Raw genomic sequence first — 19,437 nt, 5'->3', positions numbered from 1 at the left:
TGGCAGGGGTAGTATGAGTCCAGCATGTAACCTTCAAATCGATTTGCTAGTGCGATAGCTAGTTATCAAACAAAAGAAGTCTATCGCCTTATTTTATTAGTACCTAAGTATTTTTAATACAGGCATTTGAAAAACAAGCATAAGGAAATGCCATGGGGACTTTCCGATTGGTTATTATATAGACCGCAGCACGATTGTGATGACGTAGAGGTTCTGGTAAATAAGACACAAATGGAATGGAAAGATTTTTCGTTAGTTTATAAGAACAACTATTACTAGCCGTTCGCCGCGAACTTAGACCTTGCGAACACAATATAAAATATTTGAAGAGTTGTTACAAAATTGTAAATAAGTATTTCAAAAACGACTTTCTATACTCGACGGATTTCGATGAAATTTAGTATATTGTAGAAATAGTCTGAAATTTATAGTAATTTTTATTTTGAAATTCATACGTCAGCTTACCGCAGCACCCATAGCTATAGTTAATAAAATTTTGAATGTAATTAAAAAAATATTTAATTATATTCAAAATTTCTTAAAAATCAGGTTTAGCGTACAGGTACAGCCGATAGCGCATCAACCTACCTAAATTTATTTTATAATTGAGGCTATTGTTGCTGCAAAAAGGTTTATGTTACTTGATCTGCGGGTGACTGTACATAAATACACAAAATAGAACATTTATTATGTCATAGTTAAATCAGAACCGGTAGAGTGGCACAATCGTGATCTAGGATACGACTGTTGCTGGTTTGGTCACATTTATAAAGTTACAATGGATATTATACGGTATAATGTTTCCATTATTAGAGACGTCACGACAAACAAATTAAAGTTAGCAATATTGATTAGTTAGACATTTGATAGTTTAGATGATAGGTGGTATTTTGCAGAATTAATTTGTTTTAATTCCTCAAGCTACAGACTTCTACGATACGTTTTCTGCCCGCTTACAGTGTTTATGTCTGAACTAAAACAGCACAACCTACCTAAATTCATTGCAAACTCGCCGCTATTATCGCGCCATAGATGTCCATGTAATTTGATGTTATGTTGTCTGTACCGACGTAAACACATGGGAAAGAAATTACTGAGTTTGAGTTTGAAACCGATATCGTGTTACAATGGGCACATGCCTCAGGCTTTACTGTGCCCACAATGCCTTTGAAGTGTTGCTAGTTGATAGTTCGCTCACCGTGCGAGCCCACGGGTGACCCTGGCAATTGGAAATTAAAAATAAAATTTAAAAAAGTTTGTTGTGTCGTGATGTTTGTGTGATTTTGTAAAATTGGAATAACCATTCATGAATTTGAACAAACTTCCTTAAGGTAATCAGGAAATTAAGTATTATTTACATTGGTTCTTTTTCAATTTTTTTTCTGGAAGAGATTGAAATGAAATTCAGAAAAAAAAGTGAATTTGCAAAAATAATATTTCTCTTTAATATTTACACCTTATATTTCTTGTTAAGTATGCATGTACCAAATTTCTTCGAAAACAGTCAAGCAGTTTCTACGTGAAAATATAACAAACATACATACCTACACTCTCACAATGTCCATTACATTGCTATGTATTATTTGACAAATATAAAAATATTTCTTTTTATAAGGTCTATCTATTTTATGTGTGATTGTTTTAATCTACAGTGTGGGATTTATGATATGTCAGAAAACTAGTAATTGGTACTCCCACAGAACAAATGGCAAATAATTATAATAAATCTGCATACTAGTATTACGGCTTATCAGTTTGTTATTTTATATGTTATAAGACTTTTTGTTTTTTTTTTTTTATATAATCATGTTTTTAAGGTCAGCCAGTTTGACAATACCATAAAGTACACGGATTACGTCTAGTAATCTTATCAGTTACTGCACATACCTATATACAATTAACTTTAACAATCTTAGCTCCCAAAAAGAAAAGAAAACTCGGCCTTATTAATTGTCGATAGGTGGATTAAAAAAAAAAACGTTTACTAGGGACGATAAACTGGATGTAACGTATAGGGTCCGAGCCGTTATGGCAGTGCCACATACCCTATTCAATACTTAATTGTTTAGTATCATGCCGCCTAGACACCATAGACAAACAGATCGCCGAATTATAGTGGTCCGATGTACATTATTGGTTTTCTACGCACATACAAACTAAAAAATGTACGGTCATTTACGTCGGCATCTGTCTGATTTCGCCGAGCCATTATGTCAATGGCAGACCAGTGTGTTTGCGCCAGTTGCCGCTAAGATGCTAAACGATTGTATGATGTTGGTATGTATGATGTATGCATCAGAGGGGGCCGGGGCCATTCACGCGCCAATTATCGACAATTATAAATAGTATTCAATCAAGTACAATACATAGTTTACGCATTGTTTACTAGACTTCAACCACGATCGTCATTAAATGTATCTTTTGGCCTAGATTTATGAAATTACTGGTATAAGTTGACCTCTAAAGAATTAATATAAATATCCACGTTAATCTAAACAGAAGAAGGTAAGGTTACTCTATGTTTTTTAATTTTTTTATTTAAACATACTTATTTTCATTAAAAACGACTGAGAGTACTTATGCACTTCCAACTAATAAATTTTTATAAACTCTTATATTGTTGTTAATTATATATGATATTTTCTATGTTCCTTTTTAATAAAATATTGTTATTATAAATATAACACACGTTATAAACGTTTGTCAGTTCGGATTAAAAATATGCAAGTACATACTTCCAATGTTGTCAACCTGTTACTTCCCTTCCGCCTTTCATAGTTCCGTACGCTGAGTTTGTTTTGATTATTTGACAGTTTGACCGGAACGGATTGGCCCTAACCGATTGGATCCAGTTTATACTGGTTTCCTTGAATGTTAACAAGGGAATGTTCCATTTAATTTTCTGCGTGATGTTGCTACGCGTCACTACTTACCTTAATAGTTAATTTGATTTTTGATACAACAGACTGGTCTAGCGTCGGCGGTGGTACAATGATTCAGACGCCTTTGAAACAAAAGTTCCCAGGTTCGAATCTATGCCACGTGAGTTTATAATTCAATCTGACTCGTGTTTGTATAGTTAGTACTTTTCATAGATCATCACTTGCTTCCGGCGAAAGAAAAAGTCATAGAAACCTGGACTCTTGTTGATAATTTATCATCTAGCGCATGTAATGGAGAAGGCAAACCACTCCATGAAGATTGTCATGAATGTAGTTATTAGTGCGTTTCATTCCACTTAACCATGACCCCCACCCAACAGGAAAACGACAGTAAGAAGGAAGAAAGGACGTCTATATGTTATGTATTTTCTTTCATCAGCAGCGACAACATGGCCGACGCAGTCTTCGGCACGAAAGAAAGATGGCGGATCACACGCAACATCTTCATCCTGGGCTTTGCGTTCATGATCCATTTCACGGCGTTCCACGGCGCCGCCAATCTACAGAGCTCAGTGAATAGCGACGCCGGCGCAGGCACTTTCACGTTAGCCGCGATATACTTCTCGCTGATTCTGTCCAACATCCTGTTGCCGGCTGTCATCATCAAGTAAGTGATCATAATACACTTCACGTTCCACGGCGCCACGAACTTGTGCAGAGCTCTGTGAATAGTTCAACTTTCATAATCAAATTTGGAGATCTTATTTGGAATCACGGTTAACTTAATTGGCCTGATATAATGTCGCCCGAGTCTTCAAAGCCTTCGGTCTACCAAATTTTCAATTTTCTTCAGGAAGTTTTGATAACGAAGACATTGTGGTTGTTTGTACACAACCACAATAACCAGATATCACACTATGGCTTGGATTTTTTATTTTATTTTTTATACTTTGGCATCCTTTTATCAACGTGATCAGTCCAGTGCCAAGGTATATAGGTCTGCATAAAACTCTTTAGTCAACTTCTTAAAATTTAGGAAGTTGGTTCAAATGATTTTTATGAGTCATATGAAGTGAATTTTGGTAAATTTTCTAGATGGCTGGGCTGCAAGTGGGCCGTGGCAGTGTCGTTCATCGCGTACATGCCGTTCATTGCGGCCCAGTTCTACCCGCGGCTGTACACCCTCATCCCGGCCGGCATGATGGTGGGATTCGGCGGGGGGCCGCTGTGGTGCGCCAAGTGTACTTATTTGTCTGTGGTGAGTGTTTTTTATTCATTTAGATTTAGACTTACCGCAGTCAGTTTGAAGGTTCAATTTAAAATTCCCAGTTTTACTTGGGTCTGTACACTTTCACACCGGCTTCACACCACATGATGACCGGTTTTTAATATTTCATATTATTAAAATCAGCAGAAATACGGAGGAGTATGAAACTTGGGCTCTCGCTCGAGCGAAGATGAACTTCGCTTTTAATTACTCTACTATCGTTAACTGCTTACGCTTAAAATTTTAACACTCGGGCAAATTTTAATCTGTCAATGACATATACTATTATATTATCGTATGTAAGCTCCTCAGGTTTTAAGAGTTATTTTCATTTGCTGTTTTATATATTGATGAATATTTTTAACAATGGAATATTAAATTACGTGACTTGTAGATTTAAGTGCTCGGTGTCATAAGCTGATCAATCAATACAACAAAAATATCTGGTTTTATGCTTTATTTGTTATCATATCCACATTGCGTGGATTTACATTATTTACCGGACGAAAATTGGATTCGTGCTTCAAAGACCCACTAGCGTAAAAAGTGCGTGAATAACGCGGTATTCTATTTTTTTAAGTTTGTTTTGTTTATAGAGGCTAAACGTCACAATGATACTCGTATCTATTACTAGTTTTGCAACGGTGGCACTACGAGTACGATTTAATTTCTTACTAACTGTTAAATACATATATATAGCACATTGATTTCGAGCTGCCGCGACTTCCTTTTCATGAAGTCTCTCAGAAAATGAAGTAGGGATACTGGCTATCGCTTTTGCCTGGACCTGGCAGGGCAAACCCAAGAGATATTGATTTGATGTCGGCAAGAAAACGTCCGACTATATATGTATAGAAGATCGTGAGAAGTGGAAAAGAAAATATAGGAAAGCAGACTCAGTTCCGTCGCTCTGTGGTTGGGAATCAACCAAAAGAAAACTCTTACATAAGTGAGAGATAAGGACTTCTGTTCATAGATGAACGATATCCGTTAAGATACATGCGTGTTGCGTTGAAGAACTATCCTCCTCCTCCTGGCCTAGCCTCCTGGCTCCTGGTCAATAATGTATTGTCATCCCTACAAAACGTGTATACAATCGGTTGAAGATGTCTGCTTCAAAATTCAATTGTAATAAAATAAAAGAATCCACCAGAATTCACATTACCACCACCACAATATTTTCCCTCATACATCCTACTAGGGATTTATGTACCTGAGGATGTATGTGTGTTTGTTTGTTTCGATTGATTGATATGAAATTTGCTAGGTAGAATATAACCTGAAATAATACCTAGGGTACTTAATAACCCGAAGTTCCCGCGGGTGCAAATCCCCGGGGCCCAGCTAGTACTTATAAATTTCAAGGTAAACAAAAGCTAGCAACAACCCTTTGTTTGTAGGTAGCGGAGCCGTACGCCAAGCTGTCAGGAGTGCCGGTAGACGTGCTGGTGGTGCGGTTCTTCGGGTTGTTCTTCATGTTCTATCAAATGGCGCAGATCTGGGGCAACCTCATCTCATCAGCTGGTGAGTATCAAGTTGTATTGGTCATGTCTTTACGTAGTTCAGAAATAAATCATTTTTTGTAGATTAAGTTCGACTGGGAGCAGTGCACAACAGTGCTACTTGAACATCACATCACATCGCAACTGATAGAATGCAAAATAAAGATTAAGGTCAAGGTCAGGAGAAGTGAAAATGATTGCCAAGTGTGAGTGATGTGACTTTCGAATTTTACCGAATCGCAAAGCAGAGCTTTCTTTCTAAAGTTAATTCTTTTTTGAAATACCTAAAATTTAATATTGTACACCTAGTAACAAATGACATGTATACGTAAGAAGTTTCTTATATAGTATACTTATACTAAACCGATTTCGGCCACGGAAACCACTTCGACTCCTCGTTGTTATCGATCTGGAAAAATTACCTTAGGCCCAATTTTTGGCATTAGGCCAAAATAAACCGAAGTGTTCCGATTCAAGCAAGCGGCATGACAACATTTAACTTAATCCAAGTGGATGAAAGAGACGGCCAAAAATTGAACTACAGAACGGAAATAACTACTGTTTTAGTCATTTTGAATTTAGGAAATAAAAAAACATAAGAAGTGTCATTTCACGGTCAAGGATTTTGTGGTGAGTGGGTGTCACTTGGTCGCTGGCCTTGATATAAATACCATTCTATTTAAATGAATTAACTTATTTATACGATTACTTGGCAGCGATAACCTTAAAGCCTATGCAGACGATAAATTAAATTATTTTTTTGCAAGATGATAATATTATTTAACTCATCTTGCGAAAAAACCATTTACCCCCATATCGTGACAACCCGACACACACAGGTGGGTTACGCCTAGTATTTTACCAATATCTTTCCGAAAGGTCCATTGCAAACCCATCAAAAAGTGAGATTCGTCGAGGAATTGGGAAAATACTGATGATACGCACGCGTACCAACGAACAGCGGAAATAGCTGAACGTAGAAACACGAATGTTTGTAATTTAAAAAAGATTTATTTTTTCAAGTAAATGAGTTTTTTGGAAATCCTGGGAATAAAAAGATCGATACGGGTTATAACGTATCGTATAGCTCTGTAATTTCGTCAAAGGTTTAAAAGGTTAACTAAATTGAGGAAATTGAGGAGGAAGATTAACTTGTGGATTGTGGAATTTGTGTTATACACTGTGTAATTTATGCCATTTTTATGAATATTCCATGATGGATTGAATACACACTTGATTTAAAGTAAATCAGGTAATTACTACCTCATAAACCACTTATACACGATCATTAAATCGCTACAATAAATGCAGCAACTTTAATGAATGTCTATATTTACTTGATAATTATTAACTGCACTATGTTGTAATCAATTTTTGGGAAAACATGATTAATTTTATTTGTCCTCGTTGTCAAATACCATCGACACGCAAAGATAAAAGAACTGAACTACTTCTTCCCATTTTCTTCGGGTGCGAATGGCTTTTGCACCTGTGAACTATTTAGTACACCGAATAGTACATTCTTTATGTGAAAGTTTCAAACGAATTCAACAAACTTTCACAGAATTTACAATATTCGTCACAATCCCACAATATCCTAGAATAGTTTCTTGAACAGTTTCTATGTTACATGTTTCGCGATAAAATTTAGCCTATTGTAAATCTTGAATATTTTGTCTATCACTGAATCTATCATCAAAATCGGTTTATGTTTTCAAACAAAAAATGAAGACAACATATTACCTAGTAGATTTTTTCTTTTTAATATTAAATACACGTATGGTAAGTACGTACAGATTCTCTGAGCAATTTTGCGAATTTGTTTTTTAAAGTTCGTTTACATTTTGGTAATGTTGTTTCCAGTACTATCGTCATCTCTGGGCGAAGTGGTCTCCACGCTGAACGAGACGTTGACCCCGATTGACCTTGAGGTCACCAACGTGACTTCTGTGGTGGACTTGGGGGAGACCTGTGGGGTCAACTTCTGCAGTGGCAGCGCCTCGCATGTATGTACTCCACTTTCTCTATTCCATTTTTGTTTGTTAAATCACCTTTCAATTTCTAATTTTGTTGATGCAGCTCAGCTCATTGCTAGTTTATTCGGCTGTGATGCCTACAAGCCTATAGGATTTGTTTAAAAAATAAAACTAATAACTTTTAAGACCGGTCGCCTGCCTGACATGAACCCTCTTTGGAAATGCTGTTGAAAGTGCTCCAAAAAGGCCATTTTTATCCCATAGTCATTCACGGGAGCTAAGAGTGGTCTTATTTTAGAACGGGACCACACGCCACACTATATATTATGCTATCTATACTATTAAAACAAACCTCTTCATATTTTCATTAAAAACTTCATTCTAGGAGAACACGAACTTGGCGCCGCCGTCTCCTTTGAAGATCCAAGTGATATCTGGCGTGTATCTGGCATGTATGGCGATTGCAGTGGTCCTGGTAGCTGTGGGTGTCGACTCTCTGAGGAGGTAACGTCCGTCTGATGCTGGTCTTGGATGATCCATCCAAGTCAAAATCGCCATACAGGAAATTGGATCTTTACAGGCACTTTTTTACTTTATCATGCCAGACGGGTTTATTATTCTCGTTTTATATACACACACACACGTTTTTATCTCCGGGATGGATAGGATGAAGAGTTGCGAAACGGAAAGACAACGTTCAGCTATATGCTGGTATTAGGTTTTTATACTGCACTTAAAAGATAAAAGATATTTTATTTGCAAAAACGCGTGTAAATTGATACATAAAATCTTAAAACACTTAGACTCAATATGCCTTGTTTTAGAATGGTGTGCAAATATAGTTACAACCGCTGCTATACATACTTAAGTAAAGAAAAAAACAATCTATATAATTATTATCTATATAATAATTATGAATAATTATGAATGCTTCTGGATGTCTGTATTACTTGTTACTACTACACTTATTTTATTACCTCATTCATTCATTCATCGAGTGTGTTATTGCTAATACTTTGGTCAGATTTTATTCAAGTTGCCTAAACTCATCTAACATGATCTTCTACGACTACTTACCGCCATCTAGTGGCAGGTAGTCGCATACACACGAGTGAACTAAACTGTCCACCAATGTGCAGTTTTCCTCACGAAGTTTCTTTCACCGGAAGCAAGTGGTGGTCGATGAAAACTACATACATGAGTCAGAGTGGTATACAAACTCATTTGACATATTCGAATCTGGGCCAGCACCGTTTCTATTATTGCCTAAAATAAATTGATTTATTTATTATTTTAATTTACATTACATTTTAATTTACATAGCATTACATTGGCATGTGTTGTTCAGGTACACAGCAGGTCGCCGGACGGCCATCGACAACAAGTCAGGCCTGAAGCTGATGGCGGTGACCCTGCGCCAGCTCAGGCACAAGTACCAGCTGTTGTTGCTGCCCGTCATCGGCTACATCGGCGCTGAGCAGGCTTTCATGGCGGCCGACTTCACTCAGGCACGTAAAAATAAAATTTATACAGGATTATTTAAACACCAGCCAATTTCACAATATAACAAGGTCTAAATAAAAATTATTGTGAAATTAGTATTGTACAAAAATTTAATTTTTGACAAGCTTTTATTGTGCAGAGAGATTATTGTATTTAATGTGAGACAAACAAATAATTCCATGCAGTAAACAGTTGAGGAGTTCTCACGTCCTGAGCCGTTCCTAGTCCTGTGTGCACCATCAGGTTATACTTATCATAATAATGCATTGTCATCCAAACTAAACGTGTGTACAAAGTTTCCGTTCAATCGATGAAGATATCTGCTTCAAAATGGAGTTATATAATTTTTCGACATTTCGTGCTAAGTTCTATCCAAGGAATTAGTAGGTACGTTGTACGAAGTACTTATTAAATCCATGGTTCTATCAGATGATTGATCAAATTTGTAACACCGTGTTTTGATATTTATTTTATCAGGCGTTAAATTTTCTTCTTAGCAAATATTTTGACTTGCTCTTTTGCTATTAAAAATAATGAAAACAACTTTCAAACATCATTTTCGGAAAACAATTTAACGTAGATTGCACATAATTTATAATGTAGTCGAAACAAGATGTTTACCTGCTTAGTAGTATATACAAACAAATAGAAAAACAATCGCATACTTACAAAAAAATCACGATTGATCCGTAGGCGTTCGTCGGCTGCGCATACGGCATCCACAACATAGGCTACGTGATGATTTGTTTTGGAGTATTTAATGCTATAGCGGCTCCCGTCGCCGGCGCTTTGGTGAAGGTCACTGGGAGGTTGCCGGTCATGCTCACCGCTCTTGTAAGTCTTAATTATCTTTATCCATGCAAATTATAAAACAAAGTTTTCTACCGCGTGATAAACTCAAAAACTACTGCGCGGATTGTCATGCGGTTTTCATCAATGGATAGAGCGATTCCTGATTTTACCCGTACGAAAATAAAACATAATAAATAATATACCTAAACCTTCCTCATGAATCACACTATCCAATGGTGAAAACCGCGGGAAAATCGGTGCATATTTTTTTTTAAGTTTATCACTCACAGACAGAGAGAGACAGACGTCGCAGAGGACTTGTTTTATAATATTTAAGGATATCTGTCTCATCTTTTGCGCATTCCCCATTGCATTTGGAGCTGTGAGCAAGAGCCAGTGTAAAAAAATGAACATAAAAATGTTGATAATTCAGCTGTGTTTTACAACCAGCGGCTTGCCTGATGTCAACCCTCTTGAAGATATGGAATGGTCCTATTTTAGGGCGGAACCACACGACACAGCTGACTGAGAATGACATATTATCAGTACTGGTGAGTCATCATCATCACCTGGATCAGCTAGAACCTGATGATTTCGTGTTCAAACAATGAATATAACAATGAAATTATCTTGGACTGTAGTCCCAGATTTATGGTCTGTCTGTTCACGATTCCCTCAATAAAGCTTAATAGATTTTTGTTTATACGTAGATCTTGAACCTGTGTCTGCTGACGGCCCTGCTGCTCTGGAGACCAGACCCTGAGCAGTGGATGGTGTTCTACTTCCTTGCTGCGGTGTGGGGCACGGCTGACGCTGTGTGGCTCGTGCAAGTCAATGGTGGGTATTCATAAGGACCATTGCCCAACTAGATGGCGGTAGGTAAACGTAAAAGACATTCCCAATGACTTTAGGGGGACTAACGGCAAAAACTGATGCCAGTGTACACTATGTACTGTATACACTCTATAAGTAGAAGAATAATGAACATCAAATGATGTCTATAGGACTGTTTTAGACTTTTCACAAAAGTAAAAAAAACTGCTTTTATGTCGCCAGTTTTATTTAAACTAATAATTCTGTTAATTAATTTTAGCGCTCTCTGGAATTTTATTTCCTGGCAATGAAGAAGCAGCGTATTCCAACTTCCGGTTATGGGAAGCAACCGGAAGTGTGCTCTCTTATGCAACTGCACCCTATCTTTGTGTCAGAACCAGGTACCTTTACACTTGTTGGCATAATTTAAAGCGGTAGGCATTTTTTGATATAGATCTTCGGCAATCTATTAGTAGTTAGTATATTGCGTGAAGATCTGACAGATTTTTACTGCGTTTGCATTATTATTCTTTGAACTTAGTTTATGGGCCTGGTACATACAAGTTCAAGGTACTATACATTATTGTTCTTAATTAATCTTTCATTTTATATAATTATTCCACTAAGATAGACTGGTAGATAAAAGGTAAAAAGTTTTCCTGTTGGTTCCACAGTTTTACAGTAGAAGTGGATTTTAATATCGAGATATTATAACAATATTTTTATCCGATACTAGATTTTGCCCGGGGCTTCGCTCCGCTAGGAATTTTGAGATAAAATATAGGCTATAACAATCTTAGATAATGAACCTTTTTAATGGTGAAATAATTTTTGAAATCGTTTCAGTAGTTTCAGAGAATACCCGCCTCAAACATACAAACTCACAAACGCTTACCTCTTTATAATAATAGTATAGATTTATAGTATCTTCGTATTCCAGTTTGAATCAGTAAATGTGACATGTTGGTGATCTCGTTTCAGACTCCAAATACTCCTGGGTCTACTGCTGCTAGGCTTCTCTGGGTACAGCACCATCGAGCTGATGGAGTACCGCGCGAAGAGGGCGCACCACCTCGAGAGGAACTTCGAGCTCGTTAGCGGGAGGAAGGAACAGGATTGAGATGTGGTTTGACACTCAACGAGACATAAAAGAAATTTAATTGTAAACTTCTAAGACGGGGAAGCTTTTGCCCAGCAGTGGGACATATTAAAGCTATAAAGTAAGTTTAATAAAAAAATAATTTTTGACACTAGCTTTTGTTATAGGAGATCTTAATGACAAAATTATGAGTTTCCTTTACCCGGTAAGAAGGTGTTATGTTTATATAATAAATACATTAATTAAAATTAGGAAACTTCAGTTAGTTATATATAGTTACAAATGTGATCATGTTTCTTGTGTTCATGTCTCTCTAATATATTAGTTTATAATAATTTTAGGTATACGATGAAATAACCGGAAGTATACTTATCCCACAGCATCCTTAGATTAAAAGGGACTGTTAGAAATTTTGATATTGTATATTCTTACTTCCCTCGAGGACTGTTTTCCGCAGTTAGGCCTCTTGTCTGGGCCTTTTCTGCGTAATATATATTGTATATTAACAGACATTATAAATTTATATTTTGAAACATAGATTAATTTTAAGTATGTATAAATATTATCTTTAATTGAAGTATCGCAGTCAAAAATAGTTACCAAAAATAAATATAACTGTTCCTTTTAACAATCGTTTATTTGTAAAAATACTTCCATGAAAATTATTAAATATCTGTTTCTTCTACTACTGAAAAAAAAACATGAACACTAGGTATTGTTATTAAATCGATCAAACGATACCACGTCCACTTATCAATGTAGTTGCAGATCAATACTTCCATTCTCATATTATAAAGATAAAAGATTTGTATTTTTGTTTCTAATAAATAATCAAGAACTACTCGTTCGATTTTCATGAAATTTGGCACAGAGACGGACAAATCTTTCCGGAGCAAAATAGGCATTTTTGGTTTTACCCGAGCGAAGCCGGCTCGGACTTCTAGTAATAAATACATTTTAAATACGAAATATTTCTTATTAAATGTTTAATTGCAAAATAAAACAAATAGTGTACTTTCAATAAATTCATTCGTTTTTATTCTCTCCACATAAATACTTAAAGGTGGATTACCTAAACAAGCCGTATCTAAGTACATGATCGCAAGTAACAGGTGACTAAAACTGTTATACACATTACCACTAAATAAACACACTTCGTTTTCAGTCACAGGAGTTCTCATATGAACCAAAGATTGCTTAAACACGCCTGACCATAGACCAAAGGTCATTGAACCAAGGAGCTGCTAAAACCTTTATGTAAAAAATCATAAAAGTTACATTATATTCTTGCTTTTCTTGTTTTTGCAATCATCGGTTCAAATTTAAATTTGGAACAAAATGGAACGAAATTAACATTGTAAGTACGAACGGTGAGAAATGACGTGGAATGTTTATTACGGCCCTCATGTCATTCTAGTATTGAGAATTTATATTTATTTATATTTTATTTTATTGTATCACGAATAACATCGCACATAATTTTCACCTGTGTTTTAATGTTCCTTCTTTCGTTTTAAGAAAACCCTGGACTTTCCTTGGACATTATTATCAATATTGTATACTATTGTATACACTTTATTTATACTTTATACAATAAGTCACTGGTCCGATCTATAATACGTTAGTTACGAAATAAAAGCAGCGATCTATCGTATATTAATGTTAAATCACTTAAAACCAGAGATAGATTTACGCCCGAGCGTAAAAGTTTTACGCCGGTGTAAACCTATCTCTGACTATATCAAATTCGTTGATTTCTTCTACTCTATGTAAGTATCATTATGTATTATCGTCAGTTTAAAGCGTAGAACCGTAATACTTGAAAATATACTTTTCTTTTATATCTTATTTAAAAGGAAGACCGATAAGGCACGGAGATTGAAGTAAAGTTTAATAAAGTTAGCACCTCTCCATTTTGTTTGGAACTATATAACCTCGTAATTCTAAAAATAAATTTTTGATCAAGTGTTTAAGCTTGTATTTATACGGGTCACTAATTTTATTAGATTAGTCATGTTTTTTCTTTTTTTTTTTAATATCCGTTCTTAAATAATCCCAATATGCATTATGCATTAATAAGAAGATAATTCCTGGATAAAATACCTTTTCTGTTTAATATGATTAAAATTAGAGTACTATGTGTGTACTGAATCACAATTATAAATAACGCATATCTTTTTTCTTTTGTTCAATATTTTGGGACATCTGATTTTAGCACATAGCTTACGGGAGTACAATTAGTTTATAAATTTGGCATTTTATCATTATATTTAAAGATAATATTTGTATTTTTAAAATGAGTAACCATCACTGTCGAAACTTTAGCAAATGTCTAAAAATGGATGCATAAAATATTGTAAAAACTCGTATATGTAGATCTTCTATATACTATTTTGGCAATTAAGGAGATAACCACAGGTAAATACAGTGTTTACTATATTGAAGTACTCTTAAATTATGTATAACTGGGCTATGATATATACAAAATTCAAAATTAAAACTCAAAGAGACTTTAACATTATTCTATGCAATATTAACATACTGTAATTTAAACGGTAAGTATATTTCTGAGCTTTTATCAGGTGTGGTATAAATAAATGCTATTTATAATTGACGTATAAAATATACATCTATGTAATATAACTATACATGTGTACATACGAAATGTATAAATTTGTGACCCTGTATTAGAATTCTAATAGTAGCCTCGAATATTATGTCGTATTTTTACATGCAGGCCATTATATACAAACAATTGTTAAATTATTTAAAATTATCTAGGGGTCTTTCAGCACCGAATTTATTTATTAATTCGACAATATTGTTGAAAGTATTTTTGTATGCAAAGATTAAAAAATGACTGAATGTAATTCGGTTACTTTTGTTTGATCATCCCTATTTCTTTATTCGATCTTCCAAAAATTATAATTAATGAAGATCAAGACAATGAAAAGAAAGATTATCGGAACCTCAGTTTAACATTTCGCCGTCACGACTCGTATAAGTCAATGTTATAGAAAATTATAACAATTATTCGGATAACTACTAACAAAAAACAAGATATTCCTGATTTATGGACACATACAAAAACATTTCACAATCATTATTAACATTAAAACCATTTGGACGGCAACACGTAACGTTTAGTTTAACAAGTTTATTTACAGATAAAAAACTTAAAATTCACTTAAAATAGTCTAAAGCGCCTTAAAACATAACTAAATGCAAAATCTACATCAGGAAGACTTTACGATTGTGGAAGTGACTAATGTTCTACTCTAACTAGAATTATTATGATAATCGTGTAAGCTGCCTTTATTGATCAGTCATTAAATAAGTATTAGCTGGTGCTGCAGAGTCTAATTGTAATTATCAATTTCTGTAAAATAACACTGTTCAGGTTTTGTTTTTGCTAAGTTGCGGGTGGCAAAGGTGGCAGATACTGAAATGCACTTTTTAGATGTCATAGACAATCAAAGTTTATAAACAATAAAAGATTTAAAAATAGGAATCGCATTAAGTACCTCTATCAGATTGTCTATGTCAAATAAATAATGCGGCGAAGCAAAAACTGAACATGGAATTAAAAATAACAAAGTACTAATTTAACAATAAAACGCCGTTGTATTCTAACTGGGACTGGTTGTGTTGCTCCTCGGCTCTGATTTGACAGATGTTCCATTGATTTTGGGACCAGTTGCTGGGAGCACTGGGGTGGTAGGATTGAGGGTCAGGCATTGACTGCAGGGCTCCAACCGACTGGCGAGCGCCATTTTGAGTTTCAGCGCTGGCCCGAGCTTCATCTGTAGCGTGCCTGTTAGTTGTTCTTCTGTGACGAGAGGCAAGACGGCGCCGTCAATTCTTTGGTCTCGGAAGTTCTGAAAAGAAATAAAATATTAAATTATATTGATTCAGATTTACAACTAGTAGCAACTGTGGCATGTTCATTGAATTTTTTCAGAATCGATTTGTTGAGAAAAGATGTTATGATTTCCTAATGAAGCCACGAATAGAATAAGATCGTAATGAAACCTAGTAACAGTTTAACGAGTCTAATTGACGAGAGCAGGTTCAGGAAGACGCGGCCAGCACCTGTCGGTATAGCGCGCGCGACCCAACGAGGTCCTTGCTAAGAAAATAACCAAGACGAAAATGGGCAACGTAGGTACCTACTTATCGATAGATGTGGGTAGACATTAAGAAATTGCTACCTTTCTAAAATAGCTTTCAATTTGAAAAACTGACAGACTAATAATAATAAATATAATGTTGTAATAAATAGAAATTACGAGTTTAGTTACGTACACAATGTCGATATTTTTGTATCGATAATTAACAAAAGCTAAATTGTTATTGTTACAGATTTCATGCACTTTAGTAAACTGATTCTAGTTTTTATTGCGGCGTTATAGATCTTTCTATTTGTAATACGCAAAGTATTATTATTATGTTTGAATGATAAAGAATCCAACCACGAAAATTGTAAAAATGGAAAGCATCAAAACGATTCGAGGCGATTGGCAGCGGGTCGCGGCCGCAGCGTCCAGCGACCTGTCATCTCCGCGGGAACGTTGACAAAAAGCGCGCCGCCTACGTGACGTCCTGCCCCCCTGCCCGCCTCACCTCAGCCTGCTCTACCGCGGCGCATCTCCGAGCTCCTTGCCCTCTCGATCCTCCACGCTCGACCACTTTTTACCGCGCGACATTTGCCCGGAGTTCGATCCGTGTCATCCGACGTATTCCTTTTTTAAATTGCGCCGTTGTTCGATTTTATTTTTTTAATTTTATAAGGCTTCGAGCCAGCCGCCGGCCGACCGGTAAAAAGCGATAGCATATAAAAAACTCTATGAATAATTAAAGTGAGATCGCTACTGGCTAGATCATGGGAACGGAATTACTTAGCGGCGACAGGTCGGCGGCGGCCGCGTTCTGAAGGACAGGTCAATTTGCGGGACTCATTTTGTTCTTTGCCATTAGTGCTATCCGTCAATTGGCCATGAAGAAGTGGAATGATGTGAAGTATTTCAAGGAGACAGGAGTGAATTAGAGTGGAACGAGGGTTCGACCCGGTTAACCTTCGGACGTTTGGTTGGAGGGCATGTTTACGTATAATGGGGGTTACGGCGCGGTTCGGGACTCTAATGCCCGTGCCCGGAGGTCACTAGTGACCCCAGCGGTTAAATGAATCGGAATGATATCTAAGAAAATTGTTTAATTGGGGGTCAAATTACGGGTTCGGGACAGAGCGAGCGCAACCTCTAAGTCTACCTTTTCTTGGATTTTGGAAAGTAATCATATCTTCAATGGTTTTTATTCTATTTTAGAAATGTTTTTATATCTGTGTATTTTAGATATAATTTCAAATACATTTAAAAACTGTTCCTTTTTGTTAGTAGGCATATTTTGAGGTGGGTCGAGTAGTTAAGACTGCATTTCTTGAAACTTGACACGATAATTAATTCTTGAAATTAATGAAAGAAAAAATAGACCAGTGATAATTTTTGTTTAGGATCCCAGCCAGAGGACGGCAGCTGCAACACGTGAAAACCAACTTGTATTGCAAGTGAAATTATCATCACTCAAGTTATTTTTGCAAACAAAACTCATTGTTGCCTTCGCTTAAATTGCCCGGGAGGAGCTGCGCGATAACTTCTGTCGGGTCAGGGCTGTCAATACCAACAAAAAATATGGATTAAAGGCTAAAAACCGTGTGTGTTAAATAACGTGGAACTTGGTTTTACTTCCTTCAGTACCCATAGAAGGTAAGGAATTCCAATATAACTAACTAAATAATATCAAACCTAGAAGCGATAATCTTTTACAAGCGTAACAGGTGCACGCCGAACAAACTAGACGTCTTTTTCCAATTGGCGCGATACGATATTTTACTCCCGTGACAGGATAATGGCCGTGAGTTGGCAACCCTGCCCGCTCTATATTTACAGTTGTATAGTTAACGTGGCACGGATACTGCGTATCGCCTGTGGCCATGAACCGATCTTAAATTGCGGCGTGCGGCGTGTAGCCACAGCAGCCACGTCCTGTGAACAGGTTGTCGGGGAGCAAAAAAGGTTAAAGTATGCTCCCTGGGGTCGAGCGCGGGGTTGGGGCAGCGCGCGGGCGGCGGGGAGGCAGGCTAATGACAGGGGCGGCGCGGCGCCCGCGGCGGCTACCGCGCAAATTGATGCCTGCGCCCTCTAAGAACCTTTGCTCCCGGCTAGTGATGTGCGCACTCGATAACTGCGACAACCGAGCCAAAGCTAGAATTATTGCGGCGTAATCGCGCAGGTGCGATCCGTAATGGCCGACGGTGTTTCTCTTTCTAATTATTGGAAATGTTAGTCTAACACTGCCTATTCCAGATCAGTTTATTGCATCTTCGTTAGTTAGAACCATTAAATCTTTGCAATCGAGATTAGTTATTAGCTCATATAATTTACGGTTAGCAATACGCAATTGGAAAAAGTAGAACGGAAATGCATTCTAGTGAGCAAAACAAACAAAGCAACATTAGCACACGTAATTTCACCGCATGGGTAATGACGGAGTATCGACATCGATAATCGCGGCGAGATAACATCACTATTCGGAGGCCGCATGACTCTATAAAGATTGCTATTAACTCTAAAGCATAGAGCGACTTATATTTAGAAGCTGCTGTGGACCAGTCAGTGTAATTATCAGACCATCGCCAATGGTGGCCATCTTTTATTTTTATTTTTGGTACCGTTTATTTTTTAAAAGTAAGAGGTAAGGGGTCAGGGGACGGACACGTTTTTAGTCTTTTTTTTCAGCTATTGTCGTTTTGTACTTTGTTAGCCACTTTCTAACTTTTACTTTGTAATGGTATCCATTAGTGTGCTGGTACTTATAGTACGGGTAGTTACGCGTATTAGTTTTTAACTAACATTTACATTAAATGTTGCTTTGGTTAGATGTATTATTGTGAATTATGGACAAAAAAGTGAAACAAAAAGATGTTGGCATCTAGATATTTATTTATGGTCATCGGAATACTACAGACACAGAGACAGTAGCAAATAAAAATATAATTATATTTAAGTACATTAATATAACAAATAGGCACATTTAGCTCTTAAAGATTTAGTAGGTAGGTACAAGCTCTGGTAAGTATGAAAAGGTAAGTAAAGGTACCAATATTGTTGTTGAAAATGTTGGTCTGTAAATTTAGTAATAAATACCAAATAACTATATGATCCTAGAACTTAGAGTTCTTGGACATTAGTCATTATTATTATCTACTTGATGAAGTATTTACACATTTTGTAGCATAAAATTTAAAGGCATCATAACCTCTGAGGAACTCCAAGTGAGCCTCATGACAACAATAAATATTACTTCACTCATTTCATTAGAAAACTTATCATAGACGAGATCGGAGCTGGCGCAAAAAGCTCCTACATAATAATTGGAAAATAGCCTTCGTATAGTGGGAGTGGCGCGAGTGCGAGCGAAACGCACAGCGGAAACGGATCGAGTAAAAGCGAGATGACGATACTATCGCTTGTAGGTGGGCGGAGAAACGTAGCCCGAATAGGTACGGGCGCACCCGAACTTAGTCGAGTGGATAACGCCCAGTCGC

General features: G+C 36.5%; 2 protein-coding genes across 6 annotated transcripts in view; one reads left to right on the top strand and one right to left on the bottom strand.

Annotated features, from left to right (window-relative positions):
* Positions 1-1,187: 1,187 nt before the first annotated feature.
* LOC128675064 (UNC93-like protein) lies at positions 1,188-13,317 on the top strand. Of its 2 annotated transcripts, none has more exons than XM_053754173.1 (11): positions 1,188-1,331; positions 3,325-3,549; positions 3,978-4,140; positions 5,550-5,673; positions 7,515-7,657; positions 8,013-8,131; positions 8,976-9,135; positions 9,824-9,964; positions 10,633-10,759; positions 11,016-11,136; positions 11,717-13,317. In XM_053754173.1, the coding sequence occupies exons 2-11, from the start codon at positions 3,332-3,334 to the stop codon at positions 11,853-11,855; spliced, it is 1,455 nt and encodes a 484-aa protein (XP_053610148.1). In that variant the 5' UTR covers positions 1,188-1,331; positions 3,325-3,331; the 3' UTR covers positions 11,856-13,317. The 2 variants fall into 2 exon arrangements, with proteins under 2 accessions (XP_053610148.1, XP_053610147.1); XM_053754172.1 differs by having other exon boundaries at positions 3,322-3,549.
* The window catches only part of LOC128675066 (ataxin-2-like), a 213,729-nt gene continuing 207,138 nt past the window's right edge, over positions 12,847-19,437 (bottom strand). For all 4 annotated transcript variants that reach the window (XM_053754176.2, XM_053754179.1, XM_053754180.2 and 1 more), the window contains one exon: positions 12,847-15,712. In XM_053754176.2, the coding sequence (XP_053610151.1) occupies positions 15,464-15,712 (249 nt within the window). In that variant the 3' untranslated portion in view covers positions 12,847-15,463. The remainder of the gene's footprint in view (positions 15,713-19,437) is intronic.

The sequence above is a fragment of the Plodia interpunctella genome, chromosome 13 (assembly GCF_027563975.2).
Source record: "Plodia interpunctella isolate USDA-ARS_2022_Savannah chromosome 13, ilPloInte3.2, whole genome shotgun sequence".
In the NCBI taxonomy this organism is placed as follows: Eukaryota; Metazoa; Arthropoda; class Insecta; order Lepidoptera; family Pyralidae; genus Plodia; species Plodia interpunctella.
The sequence above is the reverse complement of the archived record's forward strand: the minus strand, read 5'-3'. Positions and strand labels throughout refer to the sequence as shown.

Excerpts from the sequence above, each read along its gene's own strand:
- LOC128675064 (XM_053754173.1), top strand. The coding sequence starts at position 3,332 with ATGGCCGACGCAGTCTTCGGCACGAAAGAAAGATGGCGGATCACACGC. Across the intron at positions 4,141-5,549 it reads AGTGTACTTATTTGTCTGTG|GTAGCGGAGCCGTACGCCAA; the intron begins GTGAGTGTTTTT and ends CTTTGTTTGTAG. Across the intron at positions 7,658-8,012 it reads GCAGTGGCAGCGCCTCGCAT|GAGAACACGAACTTGGCGCC; the intron begins GTATGTACTCCA and ends ACTTCATTCTAG.